This window comes from Ursus arctos, unplaced genomic scaffold, assembly GCF_023065955.2.
Source record: "Ursus arctos isolate Adak ecotype North America unplaced genomic scaffold, UrsArc2.0 scaffold_23, whole genome shotgun sequence".
Lineage (NCBI taxonomy): Eukaryota > Metazoa > Chordata > Mammalia > Carnivora > Ursidae > Ursus > Ursus arctos.
Window position 1 is genome coordinate 22,005,753 of NW_026622908.1, and position 22,541 is coordinate 22,028,293.

General features: G+C 45.6%; 1 protein-coding gene across 5 annotated transcripts in view; it reads left to right on the forward strand.

Annotated features, from left to right (window-relative positions):
• Positions 1-16,499, forward strand: part of EHF (ETS homologous factor) — a 40,716-nt gene extending 24,217 nt beyond the window's left edge. For 4 of the 5 annotated variants that reach the window (XM_026512134.4, XM_057317492.1, XM_057317490.1 and 1 more), the window contains exons 3-9: positions 52-297; positions 2,519-2,581; positions 5,230-5,298; positions 5,419-5,487; positions 10,593-10,655; positions 11,879-12,074; positions 12,164-16,499. In XM_026512134.4, the coding sequence (XP_026367919.1) occupies positions 52-297; positions 2,519-2,581; positions 5,230-5,298; positions 5,419-5,487; positions 10,593-10,655; positions 11,879-12,074; positions 12,164-12,263 (806 nt within the window). In that variant the 3' untranslated portion in view covers positions 12,264-16,499. The remainder of the gene's footprint in view (positions 1-51; positions 298-2,518; positions 2,582-5,229; positions 5,299-5,418; positions 5,488-10,592; positions 10,656-11,878; positions 12,075-12,163) is intronic. The other variant, XM_057317491.1, reaches the window with a different exon arrangement.
• Positions 16,500-22,541: the final 6,042 nt, after the last annotated feature.

Here is a 22,541-nt window from a genome sequence, read left to right on the forward strand (position 1 = left end):
ATGTCCCGGAAGCACCGCGGGTCGCTCACGGGGCCGCCTCCTGTTTTGCAGTTTCCGGCGGGTTTTTCGGAGGCCAGTGGCATGAAATCCACCCTCAGTACTGGACCAAGTACCAGGTGTGGGAGTGGCTCCAGCACCTCCTGGACACCAACCAGCTGGACGCCAGCTGCATCCCCTTCCAGGAGTTCGACATCAGCGGCGAGCGCCTGTGCGGCATGAGTCTGCACGAGTTCACGCGCGCGGCGGGCGCGGCGGGCCAGCTTCTCTACAGCAGCCTGCAGCACCTCAAGTGGAACGGTGACTATCTCTTCCGGGCAGCGGAGGGCGGGCCCGCCTCCCAGTTACCGTTGCCGGGGCGGGGAAGGAGCGAGGAGGCGGGAGAACAGGCGCAAGTCTAGGGCTCCACGTGTGTCCGGTCCCTCGTGAACCCCAGGTCATTGCATTTCTCCTTCCGGTTGATTTTGGAGGAGACGAAGGCTGGCTGGGAATTCACAGGAGAGGGGCTCTCCGAAGACCGTTTCTTCTCTCCCCTGCACACAGGGTTGGAGGGCTTCGTTCCCAGTCACTTGCTTGTTAAGATCCTCATGGGCGCTTTTTCTTTCTCTAAGCTTTTACGCGGAGGTTCTTAGATGGGACCTCCGCGCGGTAGGAAGTGATGGAGAATTAATGAGGTCTGTGTGTGTTTGGGGGAGCAGAAGGCTCTCAATATTTCCACAGATTCTTAAAAAGTCCAAAAAAAAAAAAAAAAGAGATTGAGAGAGAAAAAGAGAGAGAGAGGGTTAGAGTTAATGGTCTGGACACGTGTGGGATGTTTCTGCAGCGATTTCTGGAATCAGTGCTGCCCCAGAGCCCCGAATGGGTCTCTCTGGAGGCCCCACCCAGAGCAGAGGCAAGCTACCCCCTCAAACGCTGTCCATCAGTGATGGTCTCTTCACACACGTTCTCCCCTGGCTTCTAAGACACGATCGGGCAAACAACGCTTCTTGCAGAATGTCTTTGACACTGACATAAGGTTCTTCTGACAGTGCTGATAAAAATAAAGTTAGTTCTTCTGGGAGCTGTGGGCGTCTTGGAAGACAGTAATATTATATAGGATAGTGAGCCGGCCTGTCCACGTCAGAACAGGCACGTCTGTCTTAGCAGAACCTATGTTGGGGCAGGTAGCTGGGACTTTGGGAATCAGGAGGTCCAGGGCTACGAACCAGATTCCGACCCTGACAGCTGCATCACCACTGCGGAGGACCCGGGCTCTGGCCGAGAGGCTGGCAGCTGGGTGGCCATTTTGGATGACCTCATTCAGCTCCCGAGCACTCCCTTCTTCCCATCCGCCTCCCAGAGATGGCTGCTCATTTTTCTTTTACTAGAACCAAACCAAACAAGGCTCTAGAAATAACCCCCAGGAATCTTCAGAGGGAGCAGACTTACACTTGAAGATATAAATATATTTGCCTCCCTTCAATTAGATCCATTCCTTTAAAGCTTTGCCCTGATTGAAGCCTGGGGCAGACAGGCTTGGGAGGCAGAGAGCAAAGGGGTGGTGGCCAACTTTGACCTTCCATCTTTGACCTTCCATTATTTCTTTGGCCCCACTGCATGCTGTTGGTGCCTCTGAATGCCTAATGACCAGATTTCTCTCCTTTGTTTCATTGTTCACCATTTTGTAGACATTCTGTTAGCTTGTATTCACTGAGTGTTTATTTATACTGGACATTCTAAGTGAATTGATTCATTTAATGACCTTATGAAAAAATAAACAGTGTACCCATTTTACAGATGGGAAACCTGAAGGTCAGAGAGGTTAAAGGTATGGCCTCTGCTCCTGAGATATTTATAACCTGGTTGGAGAGGAAAAACATACTAAACTCATTCACATGTGTGTGTATATATGCTTTTAAATTTGATATATAAATATCATATTTTACATATATATAACCAAGAGAGGAGTTGCAAGGCATAAAAAAGAGGAGAATCACTTCATTTATGTGGACATATCTCATAGATTGGATCTAATCAAGGTGGGTGATTACATTTAAAATCAAAGAAGAATCAAGCTGGTGAAAATGGTTTCTCCTGGATTTTCGTTTTCAGCCTGTATCCTGTTAGTAGGGGAAAGCACTTTAGAGGCCATTTGCTGACTTTATCTGGTTTGATCCCCTCCATTTACAGATGCACTAACCAAGAAAGGCCAAGTGCCTTGCAACTCTTGGTGGGAAAACTGGCCTTCTGACTTCTTAAGTTCTATTTCCACCATCCCGGGACGGCTTTCCTCTACCAGGCCAAATAACTGCATTGGAAGTAGATGTCCTAGCTACTGCTTTTCTGGGCCAGGGACTCCAGGCTCCAGTTTGTAGACACTGAGAGGAAAGCCCCTGGCCTCAGCACATGGAGGTAGACAGGTGGCAGGACTGGCAGAAGCTCTTCCAAGAAGCCAGCTCTGTCCTGGTGGACATTTTCGGGGCTCGTTTAAGTTCTGGCACCATGTGGGCCGGCTCTGACTTCCCCCATCTGTCCTTCACAGGCCAGTGCGGCAGCGACCTATTCCAGTCCACACACAATGTCATTGTCAAGACAGAACAAACCGGTGAGTAGCAGCAGACAAACGGAGCCAACTTGGGAGGCAAAGCCCAGGGGGAGGGCAGTTGGGAGGCAGACGGGAGAGTGTGGGAGCAGGACGAATCCAGTGCTCTAGCAGGAAGCCAAGGGATGTTTCTTCCCTGGCTCTCTCCAATGAGCCGCCGCACCGTGAGTCTTGTTCCTTGCCTTGGGGGCCAGGGACTGCCAAGTCTTTCAATCTAGACTGAAGCTGTCCACACTTCTGGGCCTCCTGCTACTGGTTAGGGCATCATCCAGGCTTGGGTCCAGGAGCTGGGGAAAACGCAGGGTCTGGGTGGGCCTCCTTCTCACATAAAGAGAGTCAGGGTCTTGGGCTGGGCCAAGTTAGGAGAAGCAAGGGGAGAGAAGAGAAAGGTCCAGTGTCTCTTCCTCACTCCTCCCTCGGTGGGAGTGCATTTCACAAGAAGGAGGAAGCTACAGACTCCCTGTTGTAGTTACCGTAGCTTCTGGAAGGCTTGGGGGCCGTCCAAGAGCAGCTGCAGAACCCACTCCCTGCCTCAAGTACACTTTTAGACAGATGACGCTCTTCTAGGCTCTGAGTAAGGTCTGCAGTCTCCTAGGATCTGTGTTTATGTTTTGTTCTCCTTCCCTCGTTCAATCGGTCCTCCTTGTCTGTCCCAAATTTTTCTCCTGGGAACCCACTGGACCTGCACCAGGAGGAGGGGCGCAGGCAGTAACTGCCTGGAGAAATGTGCCCCAGGGCCTCTCACCTATCAGAGCTCCTTGCATATTGACCTTTGGCCTATGACCTCTCAGTCCGGGGAGAGCTCTGCAAGTCCCCCAGCCAGTCCCCTGGCCTTGATTAAATTGGGCTGCTGCTGCTGCTCCAGGGTTACTCCCCACATCCACAGCAGTGAGATTGTGAGCCACGTGGGATGTCCGAGGTTGCCAGGCCTCCCTGGGGCTCTCGTGCGAGTCACCAAGGACGAATTTGACCCGAGGTGATTTGTGAGTTGCTAGGGGCTGATATTGGCCCCATGCAGTTATTGACTCTTTTATAAGGGGCTAGTCACCATTATTAAAGAAAAAGCAATAGCTGCTAAGCATGTTAATTAGGTCTTCCTAGCCTTGCCCTTCCCCCCACAAAGGCCAGGGTTTGGGTTCCCGGGATGGCCTGTGTTTCTGGGCCTGACTGCCCTAGAGGGAGACACAGGACTTGGCCCAGAGGCTGGGGCTCCACCCCCACTCCCACTGGACCTGAGAGTGAGCCCCACTGGAGAAGCCAGCTGGTATTGGAGAGGACCCAAATAACTTGGTAATTCCTCCTTGACCATCCAGACATTCTCGTGTTGCCAGTTCAGAAAAGCTGAGCCAAGGGGTGGAGAAGGTCCACCCTAGAAGGAGGGGAGAAGAAGCTCTTAGAGGGGCCAACACCCCCCAGACCTTTTCGGTTCAGTTTGTTTTCAGAGACAACAACAGGTGTACGAGGTGACCCAATGAGGAGAGAGGGTGTAACCCCAAGAGATTGGGCTTGGGGTGCCCAAACACGTAGCTATTAGTTAAAATACCAGCTAAATCCCTATGTCGTAAACAGGAGGACTTAGCCAGTGAGTCAGGTTTTATACTATTTATGCTATAAAAACAAAATGAAACTCGGCCAGTGGCTTACCACCCTGACCCTGAAATTCAGAACACAGACAGGAGGAGAGCTGAGGGCAGCCTCTGTATGTGAAGAGGGGAAAGCAGGAAGTTCCTGGTGGGGACGAGGTGAGAGCTCCTGCCAGGTCTCACAGCTCTTGGCCAGGAAAGAAAATGCTTCCGTTGGAGATCAGCCTAGATGTGGGGGTTGTGTAGGAGTTGGGCTTCATTTGGGGAAGGTAGATGGGAGTTTCCTCTGAATCTGAAATCCAAAGAGTCAGACATGCTTACCCAGCACACTGCAGGGGTGGGGTGGGGGGAGAGGGAGCGCGCTTCTTCTCCAAGATGAGGCAATGGGGCCTCAGTCTTTTGCTTGATTTGGTGACACTCTTTTCTTCTTCTCCTCTGTTTTGTTTGGAGAATTTTGTGTCACCCCTTATGTTAATTGGAGAAATCCTGAAGGGAGGGGGCTGTCACCCAACCAGAGGGGAAGCTTCTGGAATTTCAGCCATGAAGACACGGTGATGAAAACTGACTAGACTTTCCTGAAAGAAACATTAATTCCCCCAGGAAGATATTTCTAGGAAATGACGCTCATTAATTAGGAACTATTTGTCCTTAACAATTTCTTTTTCTAATGTAAAAATATTCTGATGATTATACAGTAGCATGTAAGACGATTCCAGGCTCCCGAGCCCCCTCCCTGCTGTGTGCATACTGGGAAAATTCCCAGGAGGCCGAAGCATTGTTCTAGGACAGGGTCTCACTACGTTATTCCCTCACTTCCCTAAAGAGGCAGCGGGTGTAGGACACACACGGTTGGGACCATAACAAAGCCCATTTCCCATAGGATGCTGGAAGAGAAAGGAATTAACATTCTTAGAAAGTAGCACGTGGTAGAAGCAGAATCTTATCCTTTCTCTCTGTGGACCACCCGCTAGGTCCAACACGTCTCTGATGAGCCGTGAGTTAGAAAAGGCAAGCTCATCACCCAGGGGAAGATGATTGCTGACCATTCCCATTTTCTGTCTTTTGTAGACCCTTCCATCATGAACACCTGGAAAGAAGAAAACTATTTATATGACACCAACTATGGTAGCACAGTAGGTAACTAACTCCCCAACACTTACGGACCTTCGAGATTCTTCGTATTCTGTTTTCTAACAGCCACGAAGTTATATTGTAAGGAGGGGTCTCTTAATGTCGTTTATCATTTCATTGCTGCAGATTTGTTGGATAGCAAGACGTTCTGTCGGGCCCAGATCTCCATGACAAGCGCGGGTCACCTTCCTGTCGGTGAGTTGTCCTGACATCAGGGGCTGAGGGCGCCTCATGCAAGTGCTTGCTGAGAATTACTCAGAATTACAACACCCTATGTTTCCACTTTGCTGGAGTTTTTCTCGTTAAAAGACTGGGAAGGAATGGAGTTACTGTTTTTAAAAGGCCTTCTTTTGAGCCAATATTTGTACGTTGAAAATGACTAGCAAGGAAGCCTCTAGGAAAAGTGTTTGTCTCCTGTGAAACCAAGTCACTCTCTTGTGACAACAACAACTCCTTTCAGTGAAAGCTTGCTCTTGGGAAATTATCTGATAAAACTGTTCAGCCATGGGTATACATATGGGGGAAGAAGGCTGTATTTAATTTTCAACAATCTATCTCTGACTTAGAGAAAGAATACCTCAAAGTGGACTTCAGAGGTTGGTGATCTCTGGGTAGTGGGGTAGCTGTCGGAAATTTCTAGAACCCTGGCTATCACAGATCAGCTTTTAAGCCTGACCCTGATGACTCATCAGGGCTCTCTGATTAGTCAGACCACCTGCGCTTTATGAATTGTGTTCACATTAGTTGTGTTTGGTTAAGATTGGATGCAACCGGGGTCTATCCTTGACTTGCAGTCAAGGTTCCCCTGAAAGGGTTGTTCCATCGGGAGTCTGGAGAAGGGCTTTCAGACGATCCTTCCTTCTCCCCTTACAAAGAGGCACATTGGCACGTGCCCTGTGAGCATGAGTGCACTGGGGAGGTGAACAGAGGGTTTCATGGTGTCCCTTGACCTGGGTGCGAACTCATAAAACTGCTTGGGTCTATGGAATTTGGAGCTTAGACTTGTCATGAGTTAATTGCTCTTTTCCCGGAATTGAAGTTGGGCATCTTCAGAATTGGGATTTAAACGCACGCTTGTGAAAGAACTTGGAGTCACACAGCCTCTCCTCCCCCGAAACCTCCCCTCGTTTTTGCTTTTGTTCAGTGTGTTTTTAAGAACCGAAATAATGAAGTTGGAGGTTTTTTGGTGTCAAACCCCTTGAATGAAGCAGGGCTGGGAGCCAGTGTCGATGCTTCTGGAATGAAGGTTAAGAATGGAGGCCAATTCATTTCTCGACTTCCCCCTCCCCCAGTGGGCACAGCATTATGTGTCACGCTCAGCATTTGTTCAGCTTAGGAAACGGATCAGATACTGAAAAGGCTCTGCAGTGGGTTTGCCGTTCTGAGGGATCTGAGCCAATCGGGGGAAATTTCTGCAGCAATCATTGCCACCCAGTCAAGACCGAGGGTTTCAGAGCCGCGGAAACCACCCGGTCACACTCTGACTTCCTCTCACACCTTGTAAGGTGTTTCCTCCCACGTCCTTCCGGTTGCATCTCTGGCTTATGGCAAAAGATTGCAGCTAAGAATAAACTTGCACTGACCACTTCCTGAGCCTCGAGGGTTGTTGGGTCCTGAGGCACCTGGAAAACCTAAAAGCCATAGTCACAGCTCTCCTGCCCTCACAGCCGCCCATCTCTCTTCCGTATCCTGACTTACCTTCTAGAATCTCAGCATCCATAGGGTCCAGTTCTGCTTTCATATTTGCAGCAATAGGGAACTCACTGTCCCCTTATTCCATTTTTGAATAATCCTTAAAACGGGCTTTATAGATCTGCACTCCTTTCCCTCCCTTGATCCTGGATTCCCTTGTCCCCCATTCCTATCCTTCAACTGTAACACGGTGAACAAATCCAGGACCTTTACCAGAATTATGACTGGTAGAATCAACTCAGTGTTGGGGGCTGGAAGCTTCTGGAGGGCTGAGGGATAGTTAATTACAGCCTTGCATGGGTCCATGCCTTCCAGAAAGGTTTAGTCTCTACTGGATGGGACCAGAACACCTAAAAAAGGACTTTTATCATTTGTCTGAGTCTTTAGCTTTCAAGTTCCCATGGAATTGAGTGCAGTTAAATATCTTCCTATGTTTTAATGCAAGTTACAAAGCCAAGCGAAGGCGAGGCCCCACGTAAACTGATGCCCTCTGTGATAAACGCAGGTGGGGAAGCGGGCTTTGTTTGGATTTCTCTGCCATCTGCCCATTTCACAAAATGGCTGCTGCCAGTGTTCCTGATCTGCCCGATAGTCCTCGAGCCAATCACGCCAACCCGGGCTTGATGTGTTTATCCACTGACTCGTTGAGCCTAGAGCTAGGGTGGCATGGTCTATTATAACACTGACATTTGTATATCCCGTAAAGAAATGGCTCACAGCTGAATCACATGCAAATGCTTCTAATCTTTGCTTCTTGCGAAGCGGCTTAGCTGAAGTCATGCTCTGGAACTTGCGTCATACGCCAGTGGCTTGGTGCTCCCCTTGCCCAGACTGGACCTTGGCCCGAGGTGCCTGGGAGCAGAGCGAGAGAAAGCCGAGCTGGACGACTTCCCCAGAGCAAGCCATTATTTTACAAGAGTGAATCACTCAGCCACACGGCTAACTTCAAAGGTTTTGACTTTTATTTTAGGGTGAGGGGAAGACACAGGGGGAGAGGCCATCGTATTCAAGTGAGGTTTCAGATCAAAAGACTTCAGTGCGAAGGCAGGTCAGTGATCCCACAGCTTGCCCACACACACGGGGGACAGGAAGAGGAGGCTGGAAGAAATCCGAGTTTTCTTTTGCCTTTGGCTGCATAATCCTCCATATTATGACAGAAACATTTTTATTGGGGGATTTATTTTGTTCTCTGTTTTTTGGTTTTTCTTTGAAGCTGGATGGAAGTCCAGTCTGGGTAAATGGCTGACGTCTCACAGAGAACATTCCCTCACGGTCTGTCTGGTCTCGGGTCTTTAAGTCTAGAGTCCACGGACTCGTTAAATGAGCCTAAACCCCTGAAGCTGTTTACAGATTCTCACGAGTGTACAATTATGTGCATTTTTCTGGGGAGAGGGTCCAAGGTTTCTATCTTATTCACAAAGGTACCTTAGCCCCTAAAGTAACTCATTCTATGTCAGCTCGGAACCTCTAACAGTGATGGAGGCCCATAAGCCGGGAGACACTTGGGTTTTTCTGAATTCAACCCTGGCTCTGAGATCATGGCCCTGCATCCCTCCTGGATGCCATTGGAATTTGAGCTTTGCTTGTGGCCTACTGGGTAAATGCCACTCTTTGTCTGCAGAACAACGCGGCCCTGTCAGAGTGATGTATCACTTGGAAACCGGGGTGAGTGCCAGACCTGTCGCAATATGGTCACATCCTGATGGGGTGTTGCAACCTCACCCTGAAACCTACAGGGCAAGAGAGTGGAGCCTCCTTGCATTTCCTGCGAATTTGCCCTTCCAGATTTCAGAGAAACCCAAGTCAGGTGCAGGCCCTCCTGCTGACAATGCCAGGGGAGAGATTCTTTGCCCGAAGAAGAGGTTTCTCAGCTAACCAGAGCTTATGAAATCCCTGTCCTCCTTGTACCGTGGCTCACGGAGAAACGGCCGGGAATGCTGAGTTGTGACGAGCTGGGTGCTCTTGTTGGTGACTGTGCATGCACATATGCCCATGCACGCTGGGAAATCCAGAATCATCGAGTTGAAATTACTTTTTCCCACTAACTCGAGCATTAGAGAACTGAGCCTGATTCTTGGCAGGGAAGACTTCTGTGAAATCTGTTATGTGCCTTCACCTCTGGAATTGGCACTGAATGATGGTTGAGACTGAAGCCTCTGGATTCAAATTGTGTGTGTTGACAATGTGGCTCCACTTTCAGGCCGTGTGACTTGACGAGTCACCTGACCTCTCTGTGTCTCAGCTCCTGCACAGATCTTTGGATAGTACCCACCTCAGAAGGTTATTGAGTGAAGTGAATAGGTCATTCATGCACAAAGCGTAGCACAGTGCAAGGTACACAGTAAGCGCTCAATAAACAGTAGTATTCTTCTTCACCATTTTATTTAGGAGCTATTGGTTATTCTAACTTTTTTGAACCGTGAACCACTCTTGACAATGAAATGAATGCCGTGGGTCCCATGGGTCCTCTCCATTCGCATGCAGTTTCAGTCAGTCCGTAATGCCCTTGAAGGCCACACAGGGATCAGCAAACCCCAGCCGAGGAAGACCCGATGTACGCTGAGAGCCACGTTTTGCTGGCCCAGTTTCTTACCAGGACTGGCTTGTATTTAGGGACTACTCTGTATTCAAAGTGCTGCGTTACTGATTGAGAGGTTTTTTGGTAAGACCTGCCTTGGTCTTCCTGACACCTGAAGCGTCCATTCACACAAACACACACACACACACACACACACACACACACACACAGTGCTAGACCATTTATTTTTCTTTTTAAGAAGTTTCATTTCACCGGATCTGCCTCTGTCATCTTGTCTTTGGTGATACTCACAAGGGTTACCATAATGAGTCATTTGTTAAACTAATCTGTGTTTCCATAGTCCACTGGTGGCCCTCTGTACTGAGCGCAGGCCAGTCAATGGCCCCTTTGTCAGACTGATTAAAATGTAACTTTGCATGCCAAAAAAGGGCACTCCTCTGGCTTAAAAGCCATTTTTCTTTGTTATAAGTGTTTACATTCTGTATTATGTAAAAAAAAAAAATTTCACACCCATGCACACACACACACACACACACACACACACACACACACAACTTCTTTCAATGACCTAAATCCTTCAATGGCTTCCTATTTCTCTCAGAATAAAGCTAAAATCCAAAGAGTCCCACAAAGCCTTACTGATCTCAACCTCTGCCCTTTTTCACAGTCACACTGGCTTCCTTCTATTCTGTGACTGTATCAAACGCATACTGACCTCAGGGCCTTTGCATTTACTGTTCTTATTCGTAGACGGTTCTTCTGCGAGCTCTCTGCGTGGCTGGCTGTCTCCCTCACATCTTCTGGTCCCCTTCTCTGAGAGGTCTTCTGTGATCACCTTATATTTAATTGCAAAGTATTTACACCTTCACACTTCTATGCCCATTTCTTACCCTGCAAGATTTTTCTTCATAGTACTTATCATCTGTTTTGTTTTGCTCGTATACGACACACACAAACAGTGCCAGGCATGTGGTAGGCGCTCAGTAAATATTGGTTAAATGCGTGGATGAATGAGTGGCAATGACTGTAGGAAATAGGTAAACTAAGCATCTCCCATTGTTCCTTTTAGCAGAATCACCTGAGATGAAAAAGGAGCAAGACCACCCAGCAAAGCCCCACACCAAAAAGCACAGTAAGTTGGCTGGCTTTCAGATGCCTGCTGCCCCTTCCCTTCAGGGCGGGTGTAACTGAAGGCCCCTAGGTTTGAGGCAAATACTGCCTCTGCCTGTCACTTCCACTTCTTCGTCTCAGCCTGTTTAGGGTGAGACCGTGAGGGCATCACTTGCAGGCAAAGTAAGCCCCTCTGCAGTTTCTCGAAGTGGAGAGCCACTGGATATTTCCTCCTTGTGCTGTTCTATTTGTTCTAAAACTGAGATCCCAGTGAATGAGAACTGCTGCAGGCACAAGATTAGCAGTTTCCTTCTCTCCAGAAAAATAGATGGGAAGAGAAGATGGGAAGAAAGAATGGAGATGTATTCTTTTTTCTTTTGTTGATTGTTGGCTTCCTACCTTTGTTGAGTGATTGATCCAAGAAAGGACTGTTTACTCTTAATATTCAACAGTGTTCTTTGGAAGTAGTCTTTCCCCCAGTAATAAAACTTTATGAAAATATATGAATTCTCAGAGACGTGGAGGGGAAGGCTCAGAAAGAATTCAACTGGACACTGTTACTATTTGCTACTCCGTGTCGCTCCGCGGAATTGAATGAACAGAGCATGATAAACAGCTGGGAGGTGTTGTGTCGTGTGGGTCTTGGGGGGTCAGGTAGGATTTGGTTGCTAATCTTATTGGAGTAGCTGCTTCATTGTCAAATTGGCCCCCTCACCTCCTACCAAACCCTGCCCCAATATATTCTAGGAGTTAAAGTTCTAGAGCCTTTTTGATGTGCATTTGACTGAACCACAGTCTCTGGGTGAGAATGCTTTACTTGGGCTGAGGTTCTAAATGGAAGTGGTTGAAATTTGCTTTTCTGGGAAATGACAGATGACAAGGAATCCTGAACAATTCATCAACAGTAATGAAAAGAGACACCCCCCTGGCATAGGAGGTCTAAGACCTGTTCCTTGGTCTTAGCTTTACCACTAGCTTATTGGGGGATCTTGGTCAAGTCACGTGAATTCTCTGTGTCTCAGTTTCCTGATGTAAAAACTAAAAAAATGTGCTAGTTCATTCTCAAATACCCCCCCTTTTTTTTAGATAAAATATTTGGTGATTCTCTGATCCGACTGTGCTGGTGGATAGGGGAAAATTGAGCGTGTCCTCCTTGATGGGAGATATTGCAACTCTATGCTTCCTCTGCCCCTTCTTTGCTGTGACTTTGGCCATTAATAAATTCCTTTTCCAACTCGTCCTCAGATCCACGAGGGACTCACTTATGGGAATTCATCCGTGACATCCTTCTGAACCCAGACAAGAACCCAGGGTTAATCAAGTGGGAAGATCGGTCTGAGGGCATCTTCAGGTTCTTGAAATCAGAGGCTGTGGCTCAGCTATGGGGCAAAAAGAAGAACAACAGCAGCATGACCTATGAAAAACTCAGCCGAGCGATGAGGTGAGGCGTTTCCAGCCCTGACCGTGACCGCTTCTTCCCCCGGCAGTCTTTGTCAGACCGGCCACCTTACGTGATGTCTTTTGTTACAGATATTACTACAAAAGAGAAATTCTGGAACGCGTAGACGGACGGAGGCTGGTATATAAATTTGGGAAGAATGCACGTGGATGGCGAGAAAATGAAAACTAAACCTGCCAACACGTTGAACACAAACCCAAACATTCCCCCAAATGATAGCAAGCCAAGAGCTCCTGGACAGAAGTATTCCAAAGACTACTTTTCTCTAATATTTATGTACCTTGAGGGGGAAAAACATCCACTTCTAATGGGAAGAAGGAACACTACAGTTTATAAAATTATTTTGTTACTTTGAAGTATGTCCTATATGGGGAACCAACGTACACAGTTTTCTGTGAAATCTGATGCTGTATGTGGTCGTGATTTGTTTTTGCCTCTATTGTGAAGTTCCTTTCCACTGCAAGAAGAGCAGGATTTGTAACCTTGTGCTTCTTGCTAAGAGAAAGAAAAAAAAATTAGAGGGCATTAAATGTTTTTATATGCAAAATGATTAGGAAAAGGTGACGTGTCCTCTGCGCATGAGCACCCGCGTGGCCTCATCAGGAGAGGAGGGCGGGGTTGCCAGGATGAACTCCAAGGTCTCAGATCGACAGGGTGACCCCGAGGATGCTGGCAGGTTTAACCTGACCTTTAGGAGCCAGTGAGTGGAGCATGAAGACTTCCAGAATCCAAGTGAACTCTAATCACTGCGTAATCACATGACCTGCAATGCTTAAATCAGCGAGAATAATGGTGAAGGCTTTCTACTCATTCGAGAATGATTTCCCTGATGCCAAGGCTGTCTCTCTCCCTCCCTCTTCGATGACCGGGGGAAAAATTTCAAATGACATCTCTGCTCACTTCTAGGTATTTAAGAGAGGGTCTAGCCTTGGTTGTTTTTAATCCCAATTGTTCAAAATAAATGGGAAAAAGGAGGTGGTGATGAGTTTGCGCTTGTATTCCTATAGCCCATCGATTCCCGATTAGCAAAACGGACATTTTTGGCTGAGTAATTCTTTGTTGTGCATGATTTGGCTATCTTGCGCATTGTACGGTGTTTAGCAGTATCTGTGCCCTTTACCCACTGGATGCCAGTTGCACTCCCATCCCCAAAGCTGTGACATCTTCAGGCATTGCAAGATGTCCCTTGAGGGGCACCATTGTCCTTGACTGAGAACCACTGATGTAGCCTGCTGAGAGGAAGATAGTGATTTACTCACAGAACAAAAATATGTGTAGATCTTTCAGTCCCTAGAGTGAAGTAAAAGCAAGACTTCAAAGTCAACCAATTTTTAAGTTTTAAAATGTTAGAGACAATGGTAATTTTAGAAATGGGAAATCTAGAGGGAATTTTCAGCATCCCGAATGAGAGCCAGAGTCAGATAAATTAAACACAGTAATGTAGCAAGAATTATAATAGAAGACATTTCACTAGAATGACAAAGCAGAGTAAAAATTACACTGCAAAAGAAAATGCTGAGAGAAGAATGAGAGGGAGAGGGAGATCCACAGAAAATCTTTCCTCTTTGGATGACCACTTTCCTGTCTTAGCTGGACTCATCCCAAAGTGAACAGTGTGTTGCCTAGATTTGTGTCCAGAGGATTTTTTTTTTTTTAAGGCAGAGAAAAGAAAGGTAGATGGAAGAGAAACAGAAAGGTCAGTTCAGGAGCTGTGGTCAGTCGGAAGTTGGGAATTTCTTCAGTGGAATAGTTCTGGAGATTTATCACGGGGTCCTGCAGCCTGGGAGAAGCAGGAGCCTACAGACACTTTGAAAATGGGTTTGAACACCCAGACCCCTTTTGCACCTTTTCTTTTGGCTCCCAACGTCCTTGGCCTTCTCCCCTCTTTTTGGAGAGGGGAGCAATAATATGGGGATGGAGAGGGCCGATTTCCTCAACGAATGGAGCACCGACTACCGTGTCTTACGCAGCAAAGGTGAGCGAGTCATAGTCTAAGGTTGCAAAGTGTTTGTAATATATTCAGAAGGTTGGAAGTAAGAATTAAGAATTTGTCCTGATTATAATGAGAGCGATTATGGACGGTGACCTTGGAACGGCAGCTTAGTGAGATGATCTGAAGGTACAACCGAGGCTACTGGCTGGGTCACCTCCGCAGAGGTGTTATTTGGTGTTGTCAAGTAACAGTTACTGAGGGAACTGAGAGAAATAACAGTGAGCAGCACAGACCTGAAAGACACACCTTGCTTTCCCAGCGAAGCTGAAGAACTCTGAGGCTTTCCCAGCATTTCACTACGTTTCACCGGGAACAAATTAAACATCCAAATATCTGAACTGGTGTAAACACACGAATGTTCACGTGCCTGTGTGCATCCGAATCGCGTGGAGTTATTAGGGACGTCTGCTAATTCGCTCTCTGCTCTTTCTTCCCTGGCATTGCCTGTGCATCATCTAGGGGGGGCTAGATCCTTCCCTGGCCCACCCTTCCCCCAACCTGCAGGTTTCTCACGTTCCTCCAAATTGGCCTTGGCTCTTTCTGCACCCTCCCCGTTGACGAGCAATTTCTGCTAGGTAGCAAGTAAACTTGGGGAGTACCGATTGGAACAGTTCTGCAGATAATTAACAGATTGCGTTCTTTGTTGAAAGTGACGGTTTCTTGGCACCCAGTTCCTGCTTAAATAGGCTGGAGTATTAAGTTCTCAACATATCTCTCTATTGTCTTGGCTGGAGTTGATGCATTTTCTATGTGCTGTTCGTGACTTGGAGAACTCAAGGTAATTGAGCCATGCCAGCTTGGGGTGTGAACAGAACACTTCCCACCACAGTGTTGCAAGGGAGAGCAAAATCCCAGAGATAAGCCAGCATCAGGTGAAGCCCCCCCAACTCCCCCGTTTCTTGAGGACTCGCAGCTTCTCAAGAAGCTTATCTGTGTTGGATGCTCATAATGTCCCTACGCCTGGTCTCCTTGAACTTTCAAGGCTTAGGCTCTAATTTGCCATTTTCATGGGAATCTGAGGCAGGAAGTATGTTGCTAAGACTTTACCAGACTCACATAATCTGAGGCTCCTGGATATTTGGCTTGATGAAATTTGAGCAAGGTCCTGGATCCCAGAGACATACACGCATAGCTTCTTGAACTTGTCTTCTGAACAGGGCAGAGACCCAGGTGATGAGTTTTCGTTTGAACATGCTGGTCCTTCCTCAAAGTTCTTGCCTTGCTAGACTATAAGCTTTTGGAGGGCAGGGAGTATATCTTAGCCATTGTTTCCCAGCACCTAGCATGGTCTAGGTCCTTGGGAAATATGTGTTGACTTAATGAATGAATCTCTTCTGGAAGACATCTCCATATCCGTACTCAGGATGTGAATCATTGCTTCAGTGGAATAAGAGCACAATGGCCAAAACTTCAAGAACATACTATGTGTTAGATGAACATTCTACTGTGAGACTTTTTACTTTGCCTTCCTACTTGTCCGGAAATGAAACCAAACAGACAGGTTGTTTGGTTCCACAAGTCAAGATATGTTGGGTGAGAATTCTGTTGCCTTATTAGGAGCTGTTGAGACTTATCTGGTACGAGAAGCCAGTGATGGACCTTTGACCTGTTTTAACCATGAAGGTTATGAATGTGTTTATACAATGTACATTGCTATTTAAGTGTAAAGAAGTTCTACGTTTTAGTATTTGGGGGTTGGTATATATATATATATATATATATATATATATATTTGTCTTTTTGAAAAAAAGGGATCTTTTGATAAGGTTAGTCATGCACGTTAGATAATAATTCTGCAAGTGTGTTGTTTTTCAAATCTATAAAATAGAGGAAAAGGTAAAATAGTAAGAGGGAAAGGCAATTATCTCATTCTTTTATAGTTAAACAAAGCATTTGTTGAGTGCTTACGATGTGCACAGAACGGAGCCATCTCTGCGACGAGCTTCTTTAATTCTGCAGAATGTAAGAGATGTTCCGCACGACCCTGTTCCATGGATACATCCAGTGCGAAAGAAGGAAAAGCACAGCAATCACAATATTACAGCTGAATTAACTCCAGCCTTGGTTCTCAGGATGTCTTTTCTGAAATAGGAGGTAGAACACTTAGTAAAAACCCATTGAGACTGTGCCTTAGGAACCACTGAAATGTATAAGTCCTCACAAGTTTAGCTTAATTGGAATTAATCTTTCTGTAGCTATCTGCATCATTCTTGCTTTTCTCCCCATTTGGCTTCTGGGTCGACAATTAGTGGGAAACAATCCTACTGCCGCTATGTTTTAAAAAATCAGAAATCTTGCCCTTTAAACTATGTGAAATTTAAACTGAGAATTTTTATTTTATGAAAGAATTATATTTTTCAAAGTATGGTTTTTTGGTTTGATGGGTCCCAGAAAACACTAATAAAAACCACAGAAACCAGCCTGTAATTGTGTGTTTCATGCTTCAACAAAACATCCAAAACTAGGCTCAGAGGAAATGCACTTGGTCTAAAGCAACGAAACGCAGGCAATTCTTGCACATACTTACTCCATAAGCATTTGTTGAGCATCTACTATGTGCCAGGTGCTATCCTAGACACTAAGCTATGGTAGAAAATGAGAGATAAAAAAAACTCTACTCTCATGAAGTTCACATTTCATTGGATGGAAACAGACAAGAAACCAAACACTAACATGCAAATATCAGATGTGTGGTAAAGAAATGTAGAGCAAAGAGGACTGGAGAGTACTGGGGTGTGTAGGGATGTATGCAAGTTTCACCAGGGGTAAGGAGAAAACATTTCAGTGAAGACCCAAAAGATATAAGGAAAGGAGCCATGCAGATAAGGAGGAATGATTCCTTACTGAAGGAAGCAGCAAGTGCAAAGGTCCTGAGGTTCCTGACATGTGTTCCTGACATGTCCAAGGAGCAGCAAGGAAGTCTCTTTGCCAGAGCAGAATAAACAATAGTAGGAAATGATGTAAAAGAGGCACCAGCAGGCTAGAGGACATAGAACAAGGAGAACATTATGAAGGTTCCGGGTTTTCTTTTGAGTGAGGTGGGGAGCCACGGAGAAGTGACATGCTTTCACTTCTGGTTTAAAAGAACCCCTCTGGCTGTTGTGTTGAGAATGAATTGCAGGGAGGCATTCAATGCCAAGCATACATTCTTACCAAAGGATGATCAAAAGGAGATAGAAAAGCTCACGCTTACATCCAGGCTTCCCATACGATACTTAACAAATATTTCAAGGCAGTAAGTAAGCTCTACCTGTTCATAATCTATTTCTCTTGGGGCCCAGAAAGCCTCGGTTATTCAGTTCTTAACTTCATAACCAGTAATGTGAAAACAATAATAGGTGTGCATTTGGGGAAGATCCACTTGGTGCCAGAACTGCGATATGTGCTTTACATACATTATTACATTTAATCCTCCTGCAAGTCTCTGATATATAGATATGATCTCCCATTTTCAAATGAAGGAAACAAAGGTCAGAAGGGTTAAATGACTTTCTTAAATGACAGCTAGAAATAAGCGGTAAAGCTGCCCTTGTGCACCCAGACATAGTTTCCCTAAAGCCCATCTTCCTAATCCTGATATTCTCTAGTTCATCGGGACGCTAATATTACACGCATGCGCACACGGTTTCCTGGATAAATATATTGGAATAATACTGAGTAAAGCAAAGTCTTACGGAGTTATTCTGTAGGAATTCTTAGAGCCTTTATGATTATGGCGTGCACTGGGAATCTATAAGAGAGGAAAAAGCATTCCCAACTTCCCAAACATACATAAAATGGACCTTTTTCATCAAGGCAGTCTTGATGAAAGCAGCACCCTTTAGACGCCCAGGGAAATGATGATATGTAGAGATTACTTCTCTGACTTAGAAGGAGCAGCATTTTCATGTTTGGGCCAAATTAGTATGCTGATAATATTCATGCACATCACCTTTGGCCAACTGAATATATTGTATTTCTTTCTCATTGAGATGAAATTCCCTCGCTGCCCTGGGCGTTATTTATTTGCATCGATGCATTTCTCAGCAATCACAACGGACTTGCCAAGTGACTCCTCTTGGGGAGCTGTGAACCCTCCTGAATTTTAACTCTTTAGAACTATCTGTCCCGAACTACAGGCATTAGCCACATGTGGCTATTTAAGTTTCAATGAGTTAAAATTACACACTTTAAAAATTGAGTTCCTTAATCACACCGTCCACTTTCCAAGTGCTGCCCAGCCACGTTCGGCTAGTGGTTCCAGTACCGGCTGGTGCCGTCCTAGAACGTTTTCACAATCAGAGAAAGATCGACGGGACAGCAGGGCTCTAGAATCTGCCTGGGAGGAGGGGGTAAGGGTGAAAAGGGTAGTGAGCAAAGCTAGCCGAGGCTGAAATAAGATCCAGTGAGCCTTAGAAACCAAAGGTGACCCTGAGTCGTAGAGAACAATAAAAATAAATATCCAAAGCAAATATCTCTGTGTTTGCTGGAATGGTGACAGTATCTGCGAGTGCAAACAAGTTTGACGCTGTCAGTGGAGACTTGGAGTGGGAGGATTTTAGTATTCTTATCTCCAAACCCCACACATACCCTACAGTCATTAATATGAGCGTTCCAAGGATGTGGCTTTCTGGTCCGGAATATCGGCATTGAGGGAAGAGCACTGAAATGGGCAGGGAAATGAAAGTCCTTAAGCAGGAATGACCGGTACTCCCACTCTCTGCCACAAAGGACACTAATACCATTTTCTTCCTTTGTTTCAAGACTTACTTCTTCAATCATTTGTCTATCCATTGGCTATTTCCTTACAAGTCAATTCTCTTCTATTAAGTAGGGTGATCTGGCCTCTGTTCACATTAAGTCACTGAAAATGCTCTGTTGAAGGTCACAGCCAAACTCCTTGGTGCCTCAGGGACTTTGCTTTAGCTTTTCCCTCAGCCTAAAATGCACTTTTGAGCGTCCTGTGGCTGGCTGCTTCCAGTCATGCGGATTTCAGTTCAAAAGTTGCCTTTCCTAATCACACTTAGAGCTGGAAGATCATTTGGTGCAAACCCCCTGTCCTAAGAGCACAGAGAGCTTAACGCAAAGACCCGAGGTCACATAGGCTTTTAGCTAGGAGGGGAAGCCGGTTTCCCTGTTTTCCCACTCATGAATCCTTACAAGTACATGTTATGGGTTCTCATAGTCACAGGGGTGGGTCTTCCCTCCCCAACATGGGGACATCCTCAAGGAAGCTTCTTTTCCTCTGCCTCCACGGTGAGGCCATGCAACTTTCTTAAGCCGATTCTTTGAATCCAGTTAACCTCATCTCGCCTCTGGAGCCCAGCCAGGTCTGGGAGGAAAAACCACACTTCCTCGATGTTAGTGGAAGAGCAAATGAGACCAAGAGCTGCCCAGAAACCCTAAATGCAAAGGTCCCTGACACTGCTGAGGAGGGAGATTGGGAGAGGAGAGAACCTAGGAAAAGATCCGAGGCATCACCAGCTTTCCGACTTGTCTCCTCAGCCTCACTGTGTGGGTGTGTGCGTGCCTTCCTTGCTCTCACTCTATGTCTCTTTCAGAGTTCTCATTTCTTTCCCATGCCTTTCCTTCCTCTTGCTCACCAGTCCCTTTCAGACTCCTTTCCACTCCAAACCTGTCTTTCCAGGTTGCTGAAAGATCGAGGGCTGACAAGAGGACAGTCCTGGACCAGGAATGGTGCCACCTCTCTGAAAGCCTCAGTGGTGACAATAACAAATGGTATTTACCTAAGAGTTATTAACACATCAACTGTTCTCCCCTTGACTGTTTAGTCATGTCATTCAGCATTAATGGACTTTTCCAATGGCAAACAGAAAGAGAAGAAGGAAAACAAACAGTGTATTCACACTTGATAGAGTCAGTGATCCCTGCCAAAGCTGTGAAAACAGAGGTGATCTCTTAAGTTTGACCTGAGGACACGTCTCACCCGAATGGGGATACATAGGATTCCGGGTCCATGTTGGACTTTCCACTGAGCTTCCCGGTGAGAGGAAAAGCAAGAAGTAAAGGATGTGGCAACATGGCGCAGAGGAAAACGTATTTCACTTGTTTCCAAGTACACAATGATGACAGCCAAGGTGCCAGGCACTGTACCAGGTGCTGCTGCCGAGCACAAGACGGACTCAAGCGAACATCAAGTGACTGGTTCTGGTTCACACCAAAGATTAGTGTGAGAGTCCATATCACTTCCAGTTCTACTCTACTGTGCTGTCTCCATCAATGTCCATGTTTTCTTTAGGAAGGAGATATTCTTTAGTCACTGGGACTGGAAAACAAGCCAACAGAGTAAAAAGCACAGGCTTTTGAGTTGGGACAAATCCAGCTCCAAATTTCATTCCTTCTCCTATAAACTGGGTGACTTTGGCCAGTTGACTTCACCTCTCTCTTTAAAGCTCAACTTCCTCATAAACAAGCAGGAGTTCCTAAGCTGGAGCTTATGCTTTATGGAGGAGACAGCCAAAGAATTGGGTATGATAGTGCAGTGTGGTCAGTAATAGAAAAATGCAGGAAGAGGAGTCCTGGGATCTGGTGATGGCTCCATCATCAACTAGCCATGGCCCTTCAGGAAGTTTCTTCAACCTTCTTGCTTTGGTTTCTTCATTTGTAAATTGGCAAGTTGGACTAGATCATCTCCAGAGTCGTTCCAAATAGAGAGTTCCAGGAATTTATGAAAATAAGTTTGAGTTTAGTCCAAATATAATTTGAATGTTTATGATTCTGCCCTGGGGGTGGGTTGGGTTGCTAAAGTGAACATGGAGGTGTCTCTGGTGTTTTATGGGACGGTGAAAGTGGGAGGGAAGTGGAGACAAAGCAGCAGAGTCTGGATCCCTCTACATAGATAGCCAGTTTCAGCAGAAGCCATCCTTCCAAATCTAAGAACTGTGTCTCCACCTGGTGAGGCTGCTCCCTGGGGAAATGGCTCATCAGTGACAGTGATGGCTGATATTTATTTAGTGTTTACTGCGTCAGGCAAAGTACCATACACTTTGCTTATATGACTTCATTTAATCCTATGAGGTAGGTAATATCATTATTACCATCTTTCCCTTCGGATGAGGATACTGAGGACCAGAAGGATTAGACCGTTTGCCAAGTGGCAGAATTAGGACTTGAACTTGGCTCCCAAGCAATGACGTTTCTATGGCACGAATTCCTAAGCTACTAAAGGAAGCACCACCTGAGGCTTCAGCTGCTGACTGAAGTCCCTTCTTTGAGTAGGCTTTCTTAGAAATAGGAAGTAGAATTTGGCCAAAAGTGCAAAAAATAAACAGGTCCCTGAGGCATTGAGTACAATTTTTGAAATTCAAAACTCACGAGAGATACCACCTTTTCTTGAGTCTGATCAATACCAGTAATGCTAATGGTGGAACCACAGATTGGACTCCCAGGGAGCTCCGGCAGGAGGCATGCGTTCCAGGTCCACAAACGTTAGTTTCACAGACTATGTGCATGCTGTGTGAGTCGTGCCAAGTAAGGAACTCAGGGTGATGGAGAAGAGAGGTAATTTCCGGCCCCGACCACCTTCAAAGCCTTCACAAGAGTGGGATTTAATTGGCCATTGAGGAAGATAAAGTATTTTCATTTTTAATATAACTTTAAAAAATGATGTCTAATCATTATATATATATATATATATATATATATATATATATATATATAAGTAAAATATATAGTAAGAAAGTTAAAAAAAAAACCCTCAAATTCCAACACTCAAAATAACCAGTGTACATATTTGACAGACACCATTCCATTCCAGGTCTATAGAATAATAAAAAGATAGATGGATTGAGAGCTGGGAACTAGAAGGGTGGAGGATATGGGTGAAAGCAAGATTTTTCACTGTAAAACTTTATATCTGAATCATATTAATGTATTAGCTACTCAAGAAAAAAATAGGTGTGTAGATAGAAAGGATTTTATAAAAATGTGATTTTAAACATTATTTAACAATAAAAAACATTCTATTTGACTTGAACTTGAAGAAAAAGAAATGGAAAAATCTCTGAATTCAAATAAATGTTTCTTTAATATGAAATATGTTTAGTTCAAAAAGATACTTCTAAGTTCATGAAAATAAAGTAAGAATATTGACCTTGGAAAGATCATGCTTTCAAGGTACATGTTTCCATTTTAGATGGGACCGATTGACTCCTTATTCTGAAAGATGATAAAATTAACGTGTGTTGTCCCTCATATTTCCCTTCCCCCACTTACTGATTCGAGTTAGTGTTTTTTCATTTTCCTATTGCTGAGAACTAAATACTTTTATTCTTTTCGATGAAATCAAAACCTAGATTCCAAAGTTGTTTAGCCTTAGATCTAAATATAAGTGTGGGGGTGCCTGGGTGGCGCAGTCATTAAGCGTCTGCCTTCGGCTCAGGGCGTGATCCTGGAGTCCTGTGATCGAGCCCCACATCAGGCTCCTCCGCTGGGAGCCTGCTTCTTCCTCTCCCACT